General features: G+C 37.4%; 1 protein-coding gene across 1 annotated transcript in view; it reads left to right on the top strand.

Annotated features, from left to right (window-relative positions):
• Positions 1–11800, top strand: part of LOC131427668 (glypican-4) — a 57805-nt gene extending 46005 nt beyond the window's left edge. Inside the window, exons 3-8 of the mRNA XM_058591063.1 lie at positions 7405–7639; positions 7708–7864; positions 8542–8808; positions 8868–9436; positions 9494–9663; positions 9782–11800. Coding sequence (XP_058447046.1) covers positions 7405–7639; positions 7708–7864; positions 8542–8808; positions 8868–9436; positions 9494–9663; positions 9782–10143 — 1760 coding nt within the window. The 3' untranslated portion in view covers positions 10144–11800. The remainder of the gene's footprint in view (positions 1–7404; positions 7640–7707; positions 7865–8541; positions 8809–8867; positions 9437–9493; positions 9664–9781) is intronic.
• Positions 11801–25980: the final 14180 nt, after the last annotated feature.

The following is a 25980-nucleotide window of genomic DNA, read 5'->3' as shown; positions in this document are numbered from 1 at the left end:
ATGTCAAGCGAAATGCCCTACCGATGGCGATTGCTGCAATAATTGAGAAAGAAATGAAACAGGCATTTTGCCGCGGTCTCTCGTATCATGGTAGGATCGATAATTACCTTGTGTCGTTCCACACATTTTTTTCATTTCTCACCAGGAAACAACAATCAAGTTGATAACTTCGCCAAGTATTCGAACAGATTAATAGTAAAACCAACTCCTGGACAATACATTTTGAAAAGCTTACCAAATTAAAGAACTTTCAGGCTCTTCGAAAACATATGCTGTTACCCACCTTCTTGTTAAACTCAAATACGTTGGAATTGTTACAAACCTTCCGGTTTCGTTTTCGCTCGTAAAGAAATATGCTAGAAGCAGAGAATTATAAGTCTGTTGCGAAAAATATCTAAGAAATCCTTCAAACTTCCCAGAAGTAATCTTGAGATATCCTAATTTAGACGAACTTTTTCAATTTGTTTGTTTATTTATATTGCTGGGGTACCTCGGTAACTATTTATTAGCAACCAAAACAGTGTTGCCTAAGAATTTTATTTATATCAATAACAAGGGGTCACTATATTTATGGTAACTGGTGGTAAATCACTCACGGACACTTTTTATTCCGATTTTTATTCGGAGTGCCTGGTCGTGTCGTCGATGCGACTCTGTTTTGGTAACTCGATGGAAATCTAAGCAGTCATGTCCAATGCAGATGTTTCTTACATGAACAACAGTTAGGTTCTCTGTTAAAAATGAAGTCATGTTTATTTTACCACATATTATATGCAAAAAATATTCTGATTCGATTTCTGCATTCAAAAAATCGTGTTTGATTTTAGCACTCGATGTTTTTTATCCGGTTTTTGTTCGAGCTGGCGATTCAATGCATAGGGCACTGGTCTTACAAGTAGAGCTGTCGAGAGGGAGGGGTGAAAAGGTAGAGTTCCACCGAGCCTAGACCATTTCAGGGTGCCCGGAAATTCGAATGTTTTTATTCTTCATAATAAAAATAAGATTAAAAATAAAAACGCATTTGGCATGTGATTTTTTTTTTTAATTTGGCACGTGAACAATTTTTTTAATTTTTTAATTTTTTTAAGTATTCTCATGTCCACAAATTTTTAAGAAACTTCTCATGTATAGTCCATAATATTGAAATCCCCCTGGGTCTGAATTTTCTCTCGATGCCCTGATTCTCTACACTTAGGCATATTAGTTTTATATCATACCGTTTCTTCCAAAAATTTCGATGAACAAAGCCCTGTACAATGCAATTTTTCTGCGCGACTATATATAAACTGTTGACAAGAAGAGAAGTGATTATCCACTGTTCGTGAATGATGTATCAATTTTGCATCATTATTGACTAATTTTGTCGAATTTGATTTCAAACAGAAATAAATTTGAATTCACTTCAAGCGGCGGCAATCGTCAAAGGCGACAGTAGATAAATCAACCAAATAAGCCACCATTTACACGCTCATTCGCCATAGTTTACGCCTTTCCGTTTTCGTCGTACCATCATCGCCGGCAAGAAACAGGACTCGAAGCACAATCTACTAATGGCTGTGTCAGCACAGCACCACCGACCGCGAAATTCATTTAAATTTCAGAATAAATTTTAATCAATTCCCAATTATATCGCTTTTGTCTCCATTTTGGAACGATGATTTCAGCACTTGGCATAATGCGGAGTAACTTGCTTTGTGCCTTCATCACCATCACGGATTGTTGGTGGTAACGGGATCGATTCCTACTCTTTTCAAGATTTTTCGATAGTGTTATTATTATTATTATTATTATTATTATTATTATTATTATTATTATTATTATTATTATTATTATTATTATTATTATTATTATTATATTATTATTATTATTATTATTATTATTATTATTATTATTATTATTATTATTATTATTATTATTATTATTATTATTATTATTATTATTATTATTATTATTATTATTATTATTTTTATTATTATTATTATTATTATTACAAAGTAACGTTAACAAAGTCATGAGTAAGTGGGAATTATTTGTTACCTACAAAGTCTCTCAAACGTCGTATGGAGCATATATATATATATATATATATATATATATATATATATATATATATATATATATATATATATATATATATATATATATATATATATATATATATATATATATATATATATATATATATATATATTATATATATATATATAATATATATATATATATATATATATATATATATATATATATATATATATATATATATATATATATATATATATATATATATATATATATATATATATATATATATATATATATATATATATATATATATATATATATATATATATATATATATATATATATATATATATATATATATATATATATATATATATATATATATATATATATATATATATATATATATATATATATATATATATATATATATATATATATATATATATATATATATATATATATATATATATATATATATATATATATATATATATATATATATATATATATATATATATATATATATACTCACACAGACAGAGATAGATAGATAGATAAAATGGACATGTATGTGTAGAACGTCCGTGTTGAGAGCTTATCAAATAACATAATCATCGAGAAATATTGGCACACTGAAATATAATTCATTTTGTCGGTTAAGCCTTGCTATTTTTAAATAAGTCTAAGTTTATAGAAATTTGTTGATTATCTTCGAGAAGTTTGAGCCAATAAGAAAAGTGCAGATAGTCGATTACGTTACTAATGCCGTTATATCTACGGAATTAAAAGTAACAGTCATTTTATCTTCAAACTTAATCAATGGCCCAAGTAGCTTTCAAACAAACCTTAGCTTGTTGATAACGGTTTAATACCGCACTATGTCGTTTACGTCACTTATTTCATTATATCTCCGAAACCGGAAATGACAGCCATTTGATCTTCGAACTTGATAAATAGTCCAATAGTAGCTTTCAAACAAGCCTAAGTTTGTTAAAATCGGTTCAGCCGCGGTACAAACAAAGCACTTTGAAATTAAGCGGTTCAAAAAAAGCACTTTGGCGGTTACGTCACTTATACCATTGTATCTTCGGCAAAGCTTAAAATTGTCACGCATTCTCAATGCAAGAAACCGTTCCAACAGTCTCATTTTCAATGTTTTACTGTCTCATTCGTAAATAACCGACACCAGAACAAACGAAGAGAGACGAAACATTTTCGTTTCTCATCGGAGAAATGAGAGAGTATAATTGTCAACGTCACTCTTTCCTTTATGACAAGACGAAACCAAACTAACGTCTTCAGGGAGCATCAGCAGAATTTCAATCGAGTGTATTGAAAATGTGTGACGTTTGGCTATAAAAAGTGACTAAAAATGGCAAATCGAAGTAATTACATCCCAGAACACATCCCAGAACTTCTTTGGAAACCAAAACTACTACAAATTCGAGCACCAACAAGGTAAAAGTTATTGTGAAACCTTTTTCTGTCATTTTCAATTCTCACTGCTTCGGTTGAATATCGACACTGCATACTATGAGATTTTCACTGAAAACTGCAAATGAAAGAAAAAAACACAATTTTGACACTACTGTCCCGTTTATGTCATTGACTGGACATGGATTTCGTTCTCATAGTTGGCAAGCGAAGCTGAGAGTGACAGTAATTTCTTGTCATTTTCGTCTATTTTTTTTTAGTCAATGAAAATTACTTTTATTAGCTCTGATCTTCGGAACCAGAAGTGACAGCGATTTGATCTTCGAACTTGATCAATAGTCCAATAGTAGCTTTTAAACGAACCTAAGCTTGTTGAAATTGGTTCACACTTTGTCGGTTACGTTTTCATTATACCTCCGGAAGCGGAAATGACAGCTATTTGATCTTCGAACTTGATCAATCGTCCAATAGTAGCTTTTAAACGAGCCTAAGCTTGAAAAAATCGGTTCAGCCATCTCTGAAAAAATGGAGCTGTAAAAAAATTCGTTGAAAGGTACACGTGCATACACACGAACATTTCCCGATCTCGTCGAGCTGAGTCGAATTGCATATAACACTACGGGTCTTCGAGGCTCGGTTCGAAAGTCGAGTTTTCCAGCAATTCTATTACCTTTCTATAGAGAAAGGTAAAAGCCAAACAAAGTTTCTATTCGCGACTAATCGTGCCTGAGCGCGCACAGTCATTTTTTTTCTACCAACTTCTTGGTCGTATGTACCTTAGGGACTAATTCTAAAATTAATTGTGTGAAGTTTCGTCCAGAGGGAAGAACTCAAGCAAACAATCTTCTCCCTACCATGGAGATGCTTTATCAACTGAGCTACCTTGGTATACGAGGTCTGTTCAAAAAGTTCCCGGAATTTTTTAATTGCGCGCGTCTGGAGAGTCCGGTGGTCAAAAAATTTTTTTATTGTGTTGGTACATATGTCCCTAATGTATGGTGAAATTTTCAGCTGTATTCATTGTTTACATTCTGTCTTGTAGCGGCTGGTGTAGACGTGTTTTTTTTTAGCTCGGCGATTTTTGTTAGTTCAAACAATGGAAGAATTGAAGAATTTGTATTAAATTTTGTGTGAAAAATGAAATAAAGTGTAACCAAGTGTGCGAAATGTTACAGAGAGCCTACGGTGAGTCTGCTATGAAAAAAAAAAAGTGTTTACGAGTAGTATGAGCGTTTCCAAGATGGCCGCGAAGACGTTGAAGACGACGAACGCTCCGGTCGACCCAGCACGTCAATAATCGATGAAAATGTGGGAAAAGTGGAAAAAATGATTATGGATGATAGCCGAATCACTATTAGAGAAGTTGCTGATGAAGTTGGCATATCAGTTGGCTCATGTCATCATATTTTTTCAAATGTTTTGGGCATGAAACGAGTGGCAGCAAAATTCGTTCCAAAACTGCTGAATTTTGATCAAAAAAACAAACGCATTACCATCGCTCAGGAGCTGTTAAACGACGTAAACGACGATCCAAATTTACTTGAAAGGGTCATAACTGGTGATGAAACATGGGTGTACGGTTATGATGTCGAAACAAAAGCACAATCGTCCACGTGGAAGCACCCAACGTCACCAAGACAAAAATCGCCGAGCTCAAAAAAACACGTCTACACTAGCCGCTACAAGACAGAATGTAAACAATGAATACAGCTGAAAATTTCACCATACATTAGGGACATATGTACCAATACAATAAAAAAAAAATTTTTGACCACCGGACTCTCCAGACGCGCGCAATTAAAAAATTCCGGGAACTTTTTGAACAGACCTCGTATATGTGAATACATTCCAAAAGGCAATACGATGAGTACCACCAGATCCTGTCAGCTTGGAGCGAAATCAATCTTCAGTTCAGCAACGCCATCGCACCGTATCACATTCAACATATCATGTCAATTGTATGATATTTTGGCGCGCACGAATTTGACATTTCTCTCCCCTACTTCTATGTACGAGATTCGATGCGGACTCGCCTGAGGGCGCCATGCTCGCAAAAAAGGATGTTGCCAATGATTTGTTCGGCAAATGTGAGAGCTATCTCGTTAATATGATGTCTTTGGTAGCACTGAACATATTTTGTACACGCCATTTCACAAATCTCGTTTTAACTATCATATCCAATACCACCAATTTTATCGCACTCGTTCTATCGTTCATCGGATAAGACGGATTAAAATTTTATTGAAGTGCTTAATTGATTTGAAATACCAAAATTTTATTTATTTGGTGAATACTACATTGGACTATTGGAAAACATCTGGTAACTATGAATCTACGTAAACTCATTCACCCTCTCTCCTCGTATAATAACGTACACTTTTTTTCCTCTTTTACTGGCGTTCACTGTTAAATTGGTGTTGCTCGTCAAGAATGTTTTAAGTGCTCTTGGAAACTAACTACGACACAGTTTTTGGAAGCAACAATAATTATCATTATTATCATATTAAGCAATATATCTGTTGGATCTTTGTAATCTGGTGATATAAAAAGATGAGGAGGTTTTATGCCTGCTGGAGAGAGAGATTGTAAATTTCAGCTCCAACGGGCTTTTCCCTGCTCCCAAATAAAAATAGACAGATGAATTTTCATACCACACCTAACCGATGTCATAGGTCTAGTAGTTGATATTTGGTTCTGTTGTTTGTAAGATTTGATCAACGCATGTAAGTATCTATGAGCTCTACGGTTTATTACTTTCCATTCATTGACGCAACTATCTGTTATTTACAAACGAATGGATAAATCGGAAGAAGACTGCTCATCGTCATCTAAGTCTCAATACACGCGAAGAAGATTCAATTTTCTGAATTTGATTGAGATATAATACTTACTATTGAGGATAAACCTGTTATTAAGTGGTTAGATGCTATCCGATGCACTGTTCTGAAACAAAACGTAGCTAAAATGTAGTCAAAAGAAGCGGTTTTTCTACACATTCGTATGCAAATCAAGTATTTTGAATACTGAAAATCAAGCTTTCGTTTTAACGCAGCCAGACACCGGCGCATCATGAACGGCACCACCCAGCACCTAAAGATGACCATTCCCAGATTAGCACACCGACTGAGCGCGTCTAAGTTGAACAGAAAATCAGAACAACATCGCTGCTGTGCATAAAGTCCTTGTTCTTTCGTTTGTGTTAGATTACACAGTCAACTTGTTACGCGCGCTCATCGTTTGTCAATATTAGGGAAATTAGCATATTATTTCAATTATCGAAATGAAATGTATACAAATTTATGAGGCTATCGCGCACAGATTGCTAGAAGCTGTACGACAGTAAACGTATACTCTACACCAGAGGCAACGAGACGGACACAGATGATGAAAGAGGTTCGGCACACAAATCGACTCCATGCAAATTTCGTGAATATTGGTTTGTCAGGTTTTCGTTCTCTCTCTTATCTTATGTGTTTATCTAAAATTTTATTGAAAGGAAGCAAAGCAAAAATGTTTACTTTTCCAAACGTTAATATGCTGACAGTGTGCGAAAAAAGACTGCGAGAATGTTACTCGAAGGCAGATAGCTCTATACCATCATGATTAGTGGAAATTTAGATCAAGTGGGAAGGAGGAGCTATTAAAACTAATACTAGGCTTGAAGGAAATGACTGACTCATGAGAACCACTCGTATTTCTGCAGCCATACATAGATACGATCGAAAAACTGTATGAAATTGTTTGCCAAAAATTGAGAACATTTTAATAAATGCGAAATATCTCAATGCTCTTAAACTAATGCAAATATTTCAATAACTGAAAACCATGTTTCTCTAATAGCAAACAAATAGTACTTGATAACAATATTTTTTCTGATCTCTTGCATCTTGAACTAATTATCAGAAAACGTCTATACAATAACTAACATTTCTGTTTCATTTACAGATTTCTTCAAACTGTTGCTTACTGAATCAAAAGCAGAATTCCACGCAATGTTCAAAAGAACGTACGGTACGATCTATGAACAGAATGCGTATGTTTTTGCTGACTTATTCACTGAACTGGAGCGGTACTATGCAAATGGTAAAGTTGACTTGGGTGAAGCTATGGATTCATTTTTTAATGTTCTGTATCAGAAAATGTTCACCGTCCTCAATTCACAGTACACCTTCAACACTAAGTGAGTATTTACCGATTGTTACAAACATTAGGATTGTTATAGTTGTAGCATTTATGTTTTGTTTGTAGATATCTTGGGTGCGTGAGTGAACATATGAAGGAACTGAAGCCCTTTGGAGATGTCCCAGACAAGCTTTCGGTTCAAATAAAACGATCGTTTGTAGCGACTCGCACGTTCGCTCAAGCGCTAAACTCAGCTGCAGAAGTTGCCAAAAATATGATTAATGTAAGTATGTACCATTGCCATAGCCACTTAAACAAAGATGTGTAATTATTCTCCGAAACCGGTTTTTGTAATTTCTCAATATTAGGTTACGGTTTTACTTAAAACAAATAGGGTGGTCAGGGGGTTACTTATATCAATTTCATATATACTTACCGCTACTTTGATTTGCAAAAAATATGTTAAAGAATTTCGCTAGGCCCGTGCAGGTAGTAACCCTTGCATAAGCAAACCAGAAGCACTGTTTTTTTTGCATTTCATATAGCAGCCCTTACACGTGACAATATTATTGTCAATCCAAAGTATTGTCAATACCGTCAATCCAATTGACTTGGTAACTTGAGTCCGCATTTTTCGAACAAATCAAGCGTTTGAAGCTTCAAATATTGCAACTGAACATTGAAACATTGAGAGAAGAGTTCATTGCACATATTTGACAGTTTCTTCTCTGGAGAGAAAGTATTGTCGGATTGATGAGCAGTTTTGATTTTTTGACAATATTTTCGTCAATCCAATTAAGTTTCCATTACACGCTCAAAAGTATTGTCAATACTCCTTGTATTGACAATAATATTGTAAGGGCAGCTTAAGGGCTGCTAATAATATTGTCACGTGTAAGGGCTGCTTAAGGGCCGCTTATATTCATCCTACATCAATGCGTTTTCTGTGTTCTTCTGCAGGTACGGTTAACAGCTGAGTGTACAGCTGCGTTGACAAAAATGAGTACATGTAATACTTGTGCAGGGTTTCTGGAAAAACCATGCTCGTCTTATTGCGTAAACGTGATGAAGGGTTGTCTACAAAATTACCTCGAGTTGGACACAGAATGGGATTCGTTTGTGGCTACAATGGAGCGTGTGTCCGATCGATTGCTGGGTCCTTTCAACATTGTTATGGTTGTTGAGCCGATTAATATAAAAATCTCAGAGGCTATCATGAATTTTCAGGTTAATTACAATGTTTTCCATAGTCAATAGCATTACTGATTATTGTATTATATTCGCAGGAAACTGGCCAAGATATTTCTAACCGTGTGTTTCAAGGATGTGGAAAACCTACCCTGGGGCGTCGGAGAAGATCAACAGGTTCTGATTCTTCCTCCGAATTGAAACCACTGAAAAATAAACGTAGCTCGGAACAGCCTCAGATTAAGAGATATGCACAAGATGATAGTGATATTTTTATTATTGGGGAAGAAAATGTGTTCAACGATAAACAATTAGTAAAGAGATCAGCACAGGACTCGTCTAGTCACGAATTAAAATACGAACCAGTGCAATTTTCCAATGGAGAGATTCAATTCACGAACAACAATAGCCCGCCTAGTCATCATCAAATACAGAGCGAAAATGTCAATACTAACCGAAGCAATCGTAGAAAAAATAATCGGAAACAGACTGAGGATGAAGATGGTAATCGAGAACCAATTGATCGACTGGTAAAAGACATTCGACAGCGCGTGAAGGACTCGAAAAAGTTCTGGTCCAATTTGCCGTACATGCTGTGTAATAACGAAGAGGTTGCCGCTCTTCCGAATAGCGATGGTAACTGCTGGAATGGCCATACCATTGATCGGTAAAGTTTATATTATCTGTTATAAATTTATAAATTAATTTATGATGTTTCTTCTAGTTATCTACACACGGTGGCCTCTGAAACCGAAAAGAATCCTGAATTCCCAAATCGTTCGGCGAATGCTCGACAAAGTGCAATAGTACAACAACAACTGTACACGCTACGCACTGCTATTAGTCAGCTACGAAATGCTTATAATGGACATGATGTTGAATGGACTGACCAAGGTAATTATTTTTTTTCTAATATGTTCCCTAATCTATTTTTGCTCAAAGTATGTTGCACTTATTTACTGAAGAAACAAGATGCATATCCGTGTAATATATCATGATTCCTCCTTTACAGAAGACAATTACTACGGAAGTGGATCTGGTGGTGGCAGCGGTTACGACGAAGAAGAAGATGCAGGCTCAGGGCTAGGACCATGGCCAGAAGTAGACGAACGGTCGCATATCCCCAGTGTATCAGGCCAGCCAGCGGGTGTTGGTGAAGGGGAAAACACCAGTAACAATAGTGATTTCGACTACACCAGTCATAAAACTACACCGGTCGTAGAAGGTGGTAGCAGCAGTAGTGGTGGAACAGTGACCACTACCGGTAGTGGTAGTGAAAGAGTCCCACAAATGTCGATACGACGAGCCCTGTTGCTGTTTTTCTTACCGCTTGTGATGGCTTGGTTCGGCGGATTATTCGCCGATTTGCTGTGATTTGATTAAAGTTAGCTATACAATATGTATATTTTAATACCTATTTTTAACTTATACCAACAATCCAAAAGTTTCATGGAATGTAAGAATAGGTTTGAAAGAGAATGTTAAAAAAGAGATGTGCATATATTTATAGATAGATGCTCTTTTTGTGAATGATAGTATGTTTAATGCTGTATTCGTTCCAAATGTGATGAGATTCAACTGGGCAGTTTGATATCACTTGCAGTCAACCTTTAATACGTAACCAATTATGGTTAGATTCCTCAGTTTTATGTAAGTTTGAATCTGATAAGTAGCTAACATTTCTGAATTTCAATGTCCAAGTAAATAGGAAAGTGTTTATAAATTCATATTCTTATTTTTATGTAAACACGGTGAGGCACAATGCATTTTACGTTTATTTATCTAACAAATCACGACTAAGATGTTCAAAACATAAGTAACAAGAAAGTATTCGTCAAGCTACTAAAGTAGGTGTTCATTCATTTCCCAGTGTTATACAATAAATAGTACAGACCACAGTACGAAGATTACTTTATTTTAATCTTGTACTTTGCAGTTAAAATAGCAGATATCGCATTTATACGCACCGCCATTGCCATCCTCTTTTTGCTCAAATGATGTTGCAAACTTTCTTTTTAAATGCGAAGGGAGCAGGTGTTGAAATACGATTTCATTATAAATATTTTAGGCCTTATAACAACTCTAGTCAAATTAATTAAATAACGCCTTCTTCTTTCGCGTGAATAAAGGATCTGTTACAAAACTCTTATAATTCATATTGCGAAAATACTATGTTCAGTTCTATACATAACGATGCTGTAATAAAACCTTAAACGACTGCCCGACTGCTACTTATTTGCCAACTAAAAGCCACTAGTAGTTTTTACGTACAATTTTATATCCCTGTAAATAATTGATTTAAGCTTATTAGTTAGCATAACAAAACCGATAACGTGCATAGAATGTTAGGGTATGTGAAGTTCTAGGAATATTTATTAACTTTTCATTTGTTTGGTAATATATTTTAATTTATGTAGACAAAATTTATGTTTATTTAGCGCTAGGTACCTTACCGAAACAAAATTTATGTTTGAATAAAATGCAATTTGATATTCTTCACGATTAATTCGCAAGCTATATCTCAAAACACGAAGCATGTTGCGAAGAAACTTGTCTACTTGTGACTTGTATAATAAAATGCTGCATTAATAATACAGGGGTTTTAGCATGGTAAGATCAAATTCGCAGCGCATTTTAATTTAATAGTAATTGGAATCATTACTATAACAGTGATTGTACAAACGCGAAATCTATTTAGGAAAATTTGATTGAACAGGCGATTGTGGAGACCTTCCTTTTTACAATAACCACACAATCCTCCTGTTTGTAGTGATAGTAGACTCATATCAAAGTACCTTTTATGGATTTTCAACTGGTAATGTGAACGACAGAACGTAAATATAAAATCATGATGCACAAACTGAAATCAAATGAGTTATATCGTCTGTTGTTCCATCCTCCGCTATACGACAGTGTGCATTAGTGAGAAACAATCGTATGGTGATATTGAACATAGAATATGTAATAAAAATTGTCACTGGAGAGTATTATCTATATGAAAGTACGCTAAATAAAACCAATTTTGAAATAAGCTTTTTTTTTAATTTTGTTAGAACAATCGTCCATCATGCTCAAATTTCGTTACTTTGCCCTTTTCAATTGAAATATAACAATTTTTAAAAGATTTGCAAAACAGCCGAAATCGTTCACTTTCGAAGTTCGCTTCGATAGTTTTTGGAAACTACCGGTCGGTCGAAACACTCGACCAAAATGGATCTTTCATGCACCGGTCGTTCGCAAACTATATACAATTATTTTAAAATTCAACGCGAGCCAGAATATCACAAATATCGTATATTATTTGGGTAGTGATTACCATATTTAAAAAAAAAACATCTAAATTGACTTCGCGAAATATGAGTATCAAATGATCAATCCAAGGATTGCACCATTCTTTGCATAATTAATGTGCCGTAAGGGTAAACGGAGGGACGATGTGGATGTGAGGTCACTTCGTCCGCGTCCCTTGTTGCCATTATTATTCAAGTAGCGATTCGTCAGATATGCTATCGTTTTTCATCAGTTTATCACCCTTATTTTGAATAACGACGTATTGTTTTTTCGATCGTATTTCATTCGTATTCCTAATAACGCTAGCAAAATCAAAGGTAGCTATAGGATTCGATCGAAAAACTAATACGTTGTTATTCAGAATAAGGGCGTATATCTCATTGCAAACATAAATTGTGTTGTAATTTTCTCATCAAATGCATATTTTATGTTGTATGTACGCGAAAATGGTGGCATTGTAAGACATCCACCGGGTCGAACTCAAACATTTTCTTATTAAACAGGTGGTTATGTAAGAAAATTTCACGCAGTTTCATTCTTCGTACTGTCACAATTACATCAGTTTCTGTCTTCCTAATTTCGATTGCTGGATTTTTTAGTGCCTGTTATACTATTTAGTAGCCCCTCGATTGAACTACACTTGGCCGACGCCATTTTTTTATTTCAAGTTAGTTTGTAGAAAGCGTTAGAAGTGATCGGAAGTATAAAATAAAGGTCTTGTTGAAAACCATATTACACGTTTTATTAAGAATAGAACATGGTGTCAGAAGTTCGGGTGTAAATCTAAACGTTACATTTACATTCGTCAAGAAAATAATCGCTCTAAAAAACGCTCGTGAGAACAAAGTTTCAGTTTGGAAAGATACTAGTCGCTAAAGATGTTGTCAAACAGTGCCACGTGTGTGCTAAATATGCGTCATCCCAAACTAGTCCTCCTATGTTAAGCCATGTAATACCTGTATATCCATTCCAAATAGTGTCTATGGACGTGTTCTTCTACAATCTTCATGGGTGCAACAAAAAATTCCTAATCACAGTTGATCATTACTCGGACTTCTTCGAAGTGGATATTCTGAAAGATTTAACACCAGAATCAGTCATCGCAGCATGTCAACAGAATTTTGCTCGTCATGGTATACCACAAAGAGTTCTAACTGACAATGCCACAAATTTTGTAAACCAAAAAATGATGAAATTTGTATGTGACTGGGACGTCGAACATGTTACATCAGCTCCGCATCATCAGCAAGCAAACGGCAAGTCTGAAGCTGCGGTGAAAATTGCGAAACGTTTACTTAAAAAAACAGAAGAAACAGGAACAGACTTCTGGTATGCACTTCTCCATTGGAGAAACATTCCGAACAAAATTGGGTCCAGTCCCACCGCCCGTTTATATTCCCGTTCAACGAGATGTGGTGTTCCATCTTCAAGCATGAAACTCTTGCCAAAAGTAATCGATAATGTGCCTGCTTCTATAGAGGAAAACAGAAAAAATAATAAACAATACTACGACAAGAAAGCTCGAATCTTACCGTCATTTAAAGTTGGTTCACCCGTTTTTGTTCAATTAAATCCAGAAGTATCAAAGCTGTGGACTGCTGGTGAAATTATGAATCGTCTAAGCGAACGTTCGTATTTGGTAAATGTGGACGGAGTTAACTATCGCCGTAGCCTGATTCATTTGAAACCACGAAATGAACCCGTCGCGTCGTCTAGTTATGAAAAAATAAATCCAACAAACAATAATTTGGATCAGCGAAACAACGATGAAATATTGCGCAACACGACGGATTCGTCTAACCTCCTTGTCAGCTGTCAACAAAACAATGTACAACCGTCGTCGACCTCGGGATTTCAGCCACCAAACAAATCGCCAACGAAAGAGTATAATATGCTTCCACCTGTTGACGAGCAATGTGAACTTCCTTCAAATCATTCGCATAGACAAAAGAGATCGTCACGTTTACCAACTAAATTTAAAGATTTTCATGTTGAATTCAAGTAATTTTTTTTGTTAAAGTGAGGATGATGTTATACTATTTAGTAGCCCCTCGATTGAACTACACTTGGCCGACGCCATTTTTTTATTTCAAGTTAGTTTGTAGAAAGCGTTAGAAGTGATCGGAAGTATAAAATAAAGGTCTTGTTGAAAACCATATTACACGTTTTATTAAGAATAGAACAGTGCCGACTCTCCCTTTCACTACAAGCACTTACTACTCTTATTCTTTCAGTCGTAGACCACGCGGGTCTCTGCTGTATACAGGAGGCGTCTCCATTCAACTCGGTTCATGGCTGTTCGCCGCCAGCCTCGGTAGCTGCGAAGGGTCCACAGGTCGTCTTCAATTTGATCGATCCATCTTGCCCGCTGTGCGCCTCTTCTTCTTATACCGGTCGGATCATTGTCGAGGATCATTTTAACCGGGTTGTTCTCCGACATTCTAACAACATGCCCGGCCCACCGTAACCGCCCGACCTTGGCCGTTTGGACGAGGGTTGATCCTCCCAGCAACTGGTGCAGTTCATGGTTCATTCGCCTTCTCCACGTACCATCTTCCATCCGCACTCCGCCGAAGATGGTTCGCAACACCTTCCGTTCAAAAACACCTAGTGCGCGTTGATCCTCCGCAAGCATTGTCCAGGACTCATGCCCGTAGAGGATAACCGGTCTAATCAGCGTTTTGTAGATAGTTAACTTCGTACGACGGCGAATTTTGCTCGATCGAAGCGTCCTGCGCAATCCAAAGTAAGCACGATTTCCTGACAATATGCGTCTCTGAATTTCTCTGCTGGTGTCATTATCGGCAGTCACCAGTGAGCCCAAGTACACGAACTCGTCGACCATTTCGATTTCATCACCACCAATCAGAACTCGTAATGGGTGGCTGACGTTATCTTCTCTCGAGCCCCTGCCTTTCATGTACTTTGTCTAGTCCGATCCGCTTGGCCTCAGCTTTTACTCCGATGTACGTATCTTCCATCTTCTCAAAGTTGCGTGCTATAATATCAATACCATCAGCGAAACCAAGTAGCTGGACGGACTTTCTGAAAATCGTGCCACTCGTGTCTATCCTCGCTCTTCTTATCACACCCTCCAAACCAATGTTGAATAGCAGACACGAAAGGCCATCACCTTGTCGTAGCCCTCTGCGAGTTTCGAAGGGACTCGAGTTTATCCCCGATACTCGAACAACGCACATCACTCGATCCATCGTAGCCTTGACCAATCGTGTCAGTTTGTCCGGGAATCCGTAGTCGTGCATGATTTTCCATAGCTGTTCTCGATCGATTGTGTCATAGGCTGATTTGAAATCGATGAATAAGTGATGTGTGGGCACACCTGGCGGATGGCGAACACTTGGTCCGTGGTAGCGCGTTCGCCCATATATCCTGCCTGATATTGTCCCACGAATTCGTTTGCAATCGGTGAAAGTCGACGGTATAAGATTTGGGAGAATACCTTGTAGGCGACGTTCAGCTGAGTTATCGCGCGGTAATTGCAGCAATCCAGCTTATCGCCCTTCTTGTAGATGGGACACACGATTCCTTCCATCCATTCCTACGGTAAAATCTCGTCCTCCCAGATCTTGGTAACGACCCAGTGCAGTGCTTTCACTAGTGCATTACCACCGTGTTTTAGTAGCTCGCTTGGTAGTTGGTCAACGCCAGCGGCCTTATTATTTTTCAACCGGCTTACCACCTCCTTGATTTCTTGGAGGTCTGGGACCGGCAGTCTACCGTCCTCGGCACGCGTTCCCAAGTTCGTTACCGCGCCGCCACTTTCGTATTCCGCCACATCGCCATTGAGGTGCTCGTCGAAATACTGCCGCCACCTCTCGATCACCTCACAGTCGTTCGTGAGAAGATCCCCGTTGGTGTCCTTGCACATCTCGACCTGTGGCACATGGCCTCTGCGCGAACGGTTCACCTTCTCGTAGAACTTCCTTGTGTCATTAGCACGGAAGAGCTGTTCCATCGCTTCGCGATCTCGGTCTTCCTGTTGGCCCTTTTTTCTACGGGATACCGAGTTTAGTCTGTTCCGCGCCTGTCTGTATCGCTCCTCGTTTGCTCTCGTCCGGTGTTGCAGCTTGCTCGCCCAAGCTGCATTCTTCTCGGCCACTAACTGTTCACATTCGTCGTCGAACCAGTCGTTCCTTACGTTCGGAGCCGCCGTACCTAGTGTTGCTGATGCAATGCTACCTATGGCAGAACGGATGTCTCTCCAGCCATCTTCAAGAGTAGCTGCACCAAGCTGCTCTTCCGTTGGTAGTGTCACTGCCAACTGCTGCGCGTAATCTTGGGCTACTCCAGCATCCCGGAGGCGCGCGATGTTAAACCGCGACGTTCGGTTTCGACGTTGGGTAGCCACCGTCGAAAGTTTTGAGCGCATGCATACAGCAACCAAGTAGTGGTCCGAATCTATATTCGCACTGCGGTAGGTGCGAACATTGTTGATGTCCAAGAATAATTTCCCGTCGATCAAAACATGGTCGATTTGGTTTTCGGTCTGTTGGTCAGGTGATCTCCAGGTAGCTTTGTGGATATCCTTGCGGGGAAAGAAGGTGCTTCTGACTACCATTCCTCGGGAGGCTGCAAAGTTGACACACCGTTGGCCGTTGTTATTCGATGCGGCATGCAGGCTGTTCGGCCCGATTACCGGTCGGTACATTGTTTCCCTTCCTACCTGGGCATTCATGTCACCGATGATAATTTTTACGTCTCTGCGTGGGCAGCCGTCATAGGCTTGTTCCAGCTGCACGTAGAACGCTTCTTTCTCGTCATCGGGTCTCCCTTCATGTGGGCAGTGCACGTTGATGATGCTGTAATTGAAAAAACGGCCTTTAATTCTCAACTTACACATCCTAGCGTTGATCGGCTGCCACCCAATCACTCGCTGACACATCTTGCCCAGCACTATAAAGCTAGTTTCCAGCTCGTTCGTTGTGCCACAGCTTTGGTAGAAGGTAGCCGCTCGATGTCCGCTTTTCCACACATTCTGTCCCATCCAACAAAGCTCCTGCAGCGCTACGACGTCGAAGCTACGAGGATTTAGTTCGTCGTACAGGGTCCGGCACTCGAAGTGTAACCAATTAAAAAGGCCATAAATTCAGTTTGGAAAATTACTTTTACTTAATTCAAAGTACAAAATGTGTAAAAATAATACAAAATTCAGAATCAATTCACTTTTGCTCGATATGACCACCTTTTGCCTTGACTATGGCCTTGAGACGGTCAAAAAACGAATCGCAAGCTGCCCGAATGTGACTTGCAGGTGTATTTTGGCCCACTCGCGGACAATAACTTTTTTCAATGCCTCGAGACTGGTGTATCTTTTAGTTCGGACTTTGCTCTCCAAAATGGCCCAAAGAGAATAATCCATTGGATTCGCATCTGGTGAATTCGAGAGCCATTGTGTGGACGTGATGAAGTTCGGAACGTTGTTTTTCAGCCATTCTTGGTTCACTCGAGCTTTGTGAGACGGTGCCGAGTCCTGCTGAAACGTCCATGGTCTGCCACCGAAATGTTTGTCTGCCCACGGCTTCAAAGCAATCTCCAGAATACTTTCCCGATAATATGTCGCATTTACCTTGACGCCAGGCTCGAAGGTCTGAAGTTGGTTACACTTCGAGTGCCGGACCCTGTATATTATCCTGTCGCAGCCTGCGAAACCTAGCACACTGTTAGTACAAAGAAAGCACTACTTTTCGATATAGATTTCGACGACTCCGATTGCTGATTTTCAATTTGTAACAAGGTGACTTCGTCGAGAAAAACTTTTTGCACGAGGTTGAAGGTTTGTCACAAATCGAATTACTTACCCGATCACACGTAACAGTCGTTTCCAGCTCGAGAAGTTACTAGCGGAGTTCACTGATGATGACACTTGATTATGAAAGAGAACACGTAGCTTCTTGTCTGTTACAGTGTTCTTGTGCACTACCGGAGGCCAAAACCTTTAAACCATCTGCTGTTAGCCTGCAATATCGTTCTCGCTAGCATGAACACACACATGTGGTTGAATCGCGGTTGACTTGTTAGCCGTCGTTTGCTTAAGGAAGCATCGCGGATTTTTACATGTTCCAAATAAGGAAGAAGTGCGACCCAGTGTTCCATGCTTCGAACTGTTTATCTTTGATCAATTCTCCCCACTGCACTTCGGAACGCCACACTTCCTGCAGAGTCCTTTTAAGTTTGCATTAGATAGTTAGAGATCAAACCTAGCGGATCAAACAAGGCCATTAAAACTCGAAGCTTATTTTTAGTTGGCCGAACGATTCCCAACAGCAAAGCTTCATCAAAGCGCATCCAAGATACCTTGAATCTCAATCGATTATTCGATGTGTCGCACCACACGCTGTGACAGGTTGAGAGTTCGACATCCAGTTTCTGATCTCGAATGCACTTTCTGTGCCGCACAGTCATTGCAAGCTCAATTACAACCTCTTCCGACACCTCACTAACTAACATATTATCCATGTAATGTTTTCTGATTATTGGACATTGTGCTTGAATCCGTTCATAAAATCATAACCTTCAAACCTGCGCATAAATATCACACTCGTTGCTCTTCGAGTGTTTTCGGCTGTTAGTTTCCTAACGTAATCCTTCGCCTGACGTCTGACAAAATCCATTACCATATAAAAAACAACTGTCGAGATTTTGTACGTGTGAGTGTGCTATTATCGGTATTCTTGCCAAGGAAATCTGTGACCTGTTGCTATATTTGAAAATATGTTACACGTTTCTGTATTCTGCATTTGGTGAATTTACTGCCCTCAATCATAGAAGCAAATTGAATTTATCCACCTGTTTCTAATCCTAATACATGGACCTAACAAAGAGAATACGATTTTTTGGTTAAAAATTAACTTTATTCATCAACGTAATCTTCATCGAGAGCAACGTAATCATTCCAGCGCCGTTCTAACATTTCAATACCACTTTTGTAGAACGATTTATCTGAGTCAGAAGGTAAATTTTGAAAAGACGCCCCATAGTAAACTAGTCGTATTCACAATAAAAGTTTCGTTTTTTGGATAGTATTTTGGGAACTTTTTGTTGTGTTTGTGTAAGTTCTGTGCAAAGGTATACACCGGCCAGGAATGAGATGGAAACCGCACAACCTTTATCTCTTTTATACACACTGGGCACGTAACAAAGACTACTAACTTGCCTCCCGATCCTTGTGTGCTAAGAAATCACTAAGTTTGACATTAAGCCATCAGGAAATTCACCTTTCCACTGATTCAATCTGCAGAAAATATGGATACATGTATTTCAGAAATGAAATGGATTTCAGAAATGAAATTTATCGAAATTCTTACTTGTTATAATAACTCAAAATTCTTTTCGCTAATACTTGACCTTATAGTTACCACGTACTAGCACACTGCTCCTGTTGTGATTTTCCATTGTATTCGGAAACTCAAAGGCTGAGGACAGTACACTCAGAAAAATAGTATGGTAACTGTTACTATATAGAGGGCCAACTTGACCATGAGCGTATAGTGGTTTTCAGCCGACTATGAAATCAGATAATTTCAACAATAGTCAAGTTCATGTTTACTATGAATGGTATCGACTCTAGAATAGTAATATTGAACAGTGTATTGTATGAATAACTAATACGATTGAGATGGTTAGCCTAACCATGACCGAATATTTTTTTTGCATTGTAGTTTTTGCTATAACCAGAGTCATGGTATTTTTGACATTTCACTTCTAGTTATTTTGAAACTAAAAGCAGTGGTTGATTCAACAATGCTGAAGATCAGCAAAACATGAGCTAATGTTGAAAAGTTTTATGAATTTAAATTCTAAAATAAGAACAACAAAATAATTTCATTAAACTCTATTTTATTTTCGCATCAAATCAAATGATAATATACCTGGTGAAATATTGCTTAGCATTGCTTGATAGCATCAGTTGATCCAAGGCTCTGTCCGGTGGAGTTTTACCTGAAGCAGGAATTGGCAGCAGGAAAGAAATTATTAGCCAAGTCCAGATGCAAACCTCGATGCCCACCTGCGATTTTCCGTCGGATTCGAGCGAATTGAATCCGGGAATCAAATGATAATCTTCCTTTTCATCAATCGCTTGATGTTATTTCTACAGCGACCGATAATGAATAATAAACCGTATACGAGATGTTGATTTCACTGGAAAACATAACCGTTGCCGGAAAATTGTTGAAAAATTAAATTTCAACGACGGAAACTAGTAAGGCTACAAACTTTACCTACCTGTAAGACCTACCAAAGTACACAGTCACAATATAGAATATTTTGTTCAAATCAATCACTGATGTGTTACCCATGTTCGAAATTTTCTGCTAAATTGTAACTGTATGTGACAATAACAGTACACCCGTTCATTGACAATTTGTATAGTCAGCACAAATGTAATACATAGTAGGTTGAAAAACACTACACGATAATGTGCTTCCTACATAAATTCTGTTGATATGGACTACATGAATAGTGTTTTCAAACTTCATAATCGTCTTTTAAACCATGTATCTATTTATGGTAACATTATTATATTGTGAACATATTTACATGGTAGCGATAACTATTTAGCTCCTCATATATCAAGGCTCGAGAGCAATTTCACCTTACTAGAAATTGTGATTTTAACTATTTGTTCTTATATTTGAGATGACTACCATTGTCAGGATGACTATGCCAGAAAAGTCATTAATACAAATAGTTTAGTCAAGTCGTAGTCTTTGTTGTCTAGTAATTTATACAATACAGATGGTGAATAGCAGGGCTTGTATTGTGAATCCTCAAACGAACGAAGCAACAAAAAATATCTGCTGTGAACACTTTGCTTGACATAGCTGAACGAGAGACCTATATTAGAGAGAAACTGGATGCGTGAGAGTATATGCTACTGAGCAGACCAATTCCCCTTGCCAAGTAAATTGTCTGTGCTCTCATTCTCAGTTAACACATGAACTAAGCAATCCATGACAATGTAATGAAATGAAGGGTTCACTCTCGTTAGTATTGTACGAGAAAGAAGACTATGCCTCACGGTGTGCTACAAGACGCGAAGCAACGTCATATAGGCAATGTTTACGGTTTATTTTTAAAAAGTAGGTTTACAGAAATCATTTTTAACATAATGTTCGCATTCCAAGACCAAATTTGATCACATTTCAAACAGACTTTAAACATTTTATAGCAGAAATTTTGCATTTGAGCCCATTTTCAAAACAATCCATTTGTTTCTTGGCAGTTTACACTGTGTACATATCCTAGAAACACTAAAAGCAATGTTCTTTAAATTAATATTCATCGGAACTAAAAGTTATGGAACTAGTTTCCTCATAGGCATCTACAATATGAGAACCATTCATCAAATGCTAACCTCGTGAAGCATAGGTCTCAGCAAGCGGCATATTCATGAACTAATGAACGAACGAAGCAGCTCTCCTGGCTTGGGTTGCGCTGTGAATTCTACCTGACATACGAATGTGTGTGAATAGCACAGATAGTGAAACCTTTTCGTTCATATTCGTTGCTTCAATATGCAAGCCCTGGTGAATAGTCATATATCATGATTGTTGCTACTATTTGAGCATATAGTTGAAATGACGATGGAAAACAGGTTACGGTTACTATGGTATTTTGCTCAGTGTACCGTAAAGTGGGAGGTTTTTTGCTATTTTCTCGTTTCAAATTAAATTTTCTTGGAAACGGTGCACAATATAGAAAACCCACCTGACAATGTCTTCAAAATTTAGTTGAGAATATTCTGTGAACTTTTTAGAATTTATTGAGTTTAGCGGTCGTGTTGTTTTTTCTGACTGAAGAACTGCTGAAAATTGGAACGCTCGGAAATGCTCTACTTGTTCATCGAATATCTCGGCTTTGAAGGCTTGTATCATAAATCTAGCATGACAAAGGCTAGATAATTTAGTTCAGATGCGATTAGTACATAAAAACATATATGTTATCGCGATAAAAACAAAGTCTTATATTTATCTGTGAAACAAAGTCAGTTTCAATGCATCCGCCATTTTTTTCGCTTTGGTTTCCTGATAGTATTCTGAAAAAGGAGAGAGAAATAAAATTGGTTCGACAAGGCTGCCAAACACACAGACGTTTCATTGTATATAAACACATTTTTGTTTCGCATTCAATCTTTGTGAAAGTTGAATATTTTTTCATTGTTCATTGGAATCCATGTAATGTCCAACCTATACGATAGATTTATGTGATAAAACATATCATCAAAATAATAAAATGTACACACTAAGATTCGATTCCGTTGTTCGGTATTTTTTTGACGAAAACTTTCGGTAATCAATAGAAATTACCGATATTTAGGTACGTGAACTTCATTTTACAACAATTAAGCGAATTTTTACCGGATGATCAGTTTTACGCAAGTTTTCATTACAGAATTCTGTAAATAGATATACAATTCATACGGTAAATCTGAATAGTCGCCGAGTACGGTAAAAACTATATTGTCCGTATGGTAAAATTATCTTCCAATAACCGAACTTCTGTGAAAACTCATTGTCGTGAAACGAATTGTCAAACAGTTTTTAAAATTTTCAGTGTCTTTTTATTAATGAAACGAAAAAAATCTTGAAGAGTTCATCGAATGGATTGAGATACAGGTGCTAAAATATTTAAAACATTTTAACCACTAAAAGCTTTTTGATTACTTTTAGGCAGAAAAAAAAATTGTGTCACTTGTCCAGTTGCTGCCTACACAAATCGTTCGAGGGTAATTTCTGGTGGACTCGACGGATTGTGCAGTGTTTTGGAAGGCGCTCATAATTCCGGTCAGCCGAAACATTTGACCCTTTTTTTCGTGGAATAAAACCATAGCCACAACAGGTTGGAATTTACTTCATTCGTTTTTGTGAATTTGTGTTGTTTTTTAAAATCCGAAAATCCAGAATTTTAACCAAAGGAAAACAAACAAACAAAATATTACCGAACAATCAGTTAGATTTATTTGGTTTACCGTTTACGGTAGTTGTCTGACAGTTCAGCAATTATCGAACGATCGGTAATCAATTTAATTACCGAACTGATTACCGAATGTTTAGCTGTTGAAAATTCGGTAAAAAAAGTGTGTACACACTTAGAAAATTTCGCAAAATTCGTTAATTTTTTACCGAATTTTCAACAGCTAAACGTTCGGTAATCAGTTCGGTAATTGAATTCAATACCGATCGTTCGGTTATTGCTGAATTGTCAAACAACTACCGTAAACTGTAAACCAAATGGATCTAGCGAATGGTTCGGTAATTTTTTGCGTTTGTTTACTTTTGGTTAAATTCTGAATTTGAATAGATTTTCGGATTTCATACAACAACATACATTTTAAGCTTACGATAAGGTTTTTCGGATTTGGATACTTTTCATAGAAACGAGTGAAGAAAGTTCGAACCAGTTGTGACTACGGTCCGTGTAATACTATATATCCATGAACGGCACTATATATCCATGAAATAATATAAAAAAATGTCTAGAAAAAATGTAACTTCACTTCCCGGTTGACCGGAATTATTAGCGCCTTTCAGAGCACTGCACAACCTGTCAAGTCCACCAGAAATAACTCGAACGAAATGTATTGGCAGCAAGTGAACATAGTGATATGAAATTATTTTCTGCCTATAAGTAAACAAAAAGCTTTGAGTAGTTCTAATGTTACAAAAATTTGTGCACTTGTACCTCATTCCATTCGACGAACCCTTCAAGATATTTTTCGATTGGTAAATAAAAAGACACTTACTGAACATTTTAATAACTGGTTGACAGTTAGTTTTTACGACAATCAGTATTTACAGAAGTTCGGTTATTGGAAGATTATTTTACCATACGGACGGTATGGTCGACGACACGACCAGGCACTCCGAAGAAAAATCAGCATTAAAACTGTTCGCTAACGATTCACCGCCAGTTACCACAAATCTAGCGACCCCTTGTAAATGATAAAAATAATCTTCTCGAGCAACACTGTTTAAGTTGCTATGGACTAGTTACCAAGGAACCCCAAAACAAATAAACATGTTTTGAAAGCGGTGGAATATTTCTATTAGTGTTAAACTTTGTCCAAATCAAGCAGAAATGCATTCAAATGAACTTGATTTTCGGAATTTAATCGAATCTATGGATGAAACCAACGAACGATGACAATGATCTGCTTCCAGCGATTCATCCGTACACTTCAACTGCTAGCTTTTCTGGGCAGTAGGATTCGGTGTAATATGCCGGTGTCATAATTGTTTTGTGTCGGTTGATTGCGCAGTAGTGGAAACAGTATTTCACCTTGTTGACCACTATTCGAGGATTACTAGTGGAATTCCACAAAGAAATCATTTTACCGTACGTTATGCAGGTACCGCAGAGCACTAGCCTCGCTCAGCTCGTTGTCGGTCATTTCCATGTCTTCCTTCTCACACAACGGTTTCATGTCAAGACCTGAATTTTGAACTTGGCTTTATAAAAGACATAACTCATACTCCTCAATTTTTACATTCCGCTCGAGTCAGGTAAATCCATTAAAATGTTCCGTAATATAATATCCCATCTGAAATTTATTTTGTTTACATTCATCTTGCCTTTGATATGCAGTAACCAAGGTTATGGTGACTGTTATTCAAAATCAATAAATATATCAACTTGTGCTGCCAGTTTAAAAAAAATCATTGGCGTTTCCGATTTGACATTTCCAGTTACTGAGGGGTAGTTAAATTTACGATACAGTTTTGATAGACGAGTGGCAGGTCGTGTCGTCGGTATGGTTTTTACCGTACTCGGCGACTATTTCGATTTACCGTATGAATTGTATATCTATTTACAGAATTCTGTAATGAAAACTTGCGTAAAACTGATCGTCCGGTAAAAATTTGCATAATTTTTGTAAAATGAAGTACATGTACCGAAATATCGGTAATTTCTATTGATTACCGAAATTTTTCGTCAAAAATATTACCGAACAACGGAATTGAATCTTAGTGTGTATGCTGGAAACGAGAGAGTACAAGTGAAATACAATGCGCAAAGAGAATTGAGCGAGCCACATGGTCGATTTAAAACTCAACACGCGACCCTCAGACCTTAGATATGTTTTAAACTTAATTGAACTAGTATCAAGTCGTATATTTTGTCTTCAAATTATTGCTGTCAAGCGTCTGTGGTAAAATTGTAATTATGGTACTTTGAGATAGCATCATATCGAAAAAGTTATTCCGAGAAATAGACTTTGAATGTCAGTTTTTGAAAATTGACTACAAATTCTTCCCCTTTGGTCAGCTCCAATTGAATTAGATCCAAATTTTATAAGGAGTATAAATTTTAGTTATAATTACCCAATAAATTTTTTTTATAATTGTCAATGAATCAAAGAATGGCAAATGTGACGGTGGACCCTCCGTTACTTCGTCGCTTGGTGACTGCAGCAAGTAAGGGAACACGTCGAGCCGTCGTGATGGTAGAGCTGGCAATGCTGAGTCAGCGAACCGTCAACAATTGATGAACAAAAGAAGAAAACTAAAATAAGTAAAAAGCTCACAAGTGAAAAGACGCGGTAAAAGCAAATACAAATAATAATACCCCTAAGTCCCATACAAACGAACCGCCAATGTTTTGTTCACAGCCTGAACAAGTAAGCCTAGCAAATTACTCGTTAAAGTACATTGTCACTCTGACAGTGTATCATGACCTCACGATGCAAAATGTGTCCTTGAAAATTTGTCGAAGTATTCCGTATTAATACAAATTATAATACGGAATACTTCGACAAATTTTCAAGTACACATTTTGCATCGCGCGGTACACTGCCAGAGTGACAATGTACTTTAACGAGTTTTCTATAAAACTAGCAACACTGAAGGGTAAGAACAAGTTCACCATAGTTACTGTTTATTATAGTGAAAAATAAATAAA

This window comes from Malaya genurostris, chromosome 2 (genome assembly GCF_030247185.1).
Source record: "Malaya genurostris strain Urasoe2022 chromosome 2, Malgen_1.1, whole genome shotgun sequence".
Classification (NCBI taxonomy): domain Eukaryota; kingdom Metazoa; phylum Arthropoda; class Insecta; order Diptera; family Culicidae; genus Malaya; species Malaya genurostris.
Note: the sequence above shows the minus strand (reverse complement) of the source record. Positions and strands in the feature narration are given on the sequence as shown.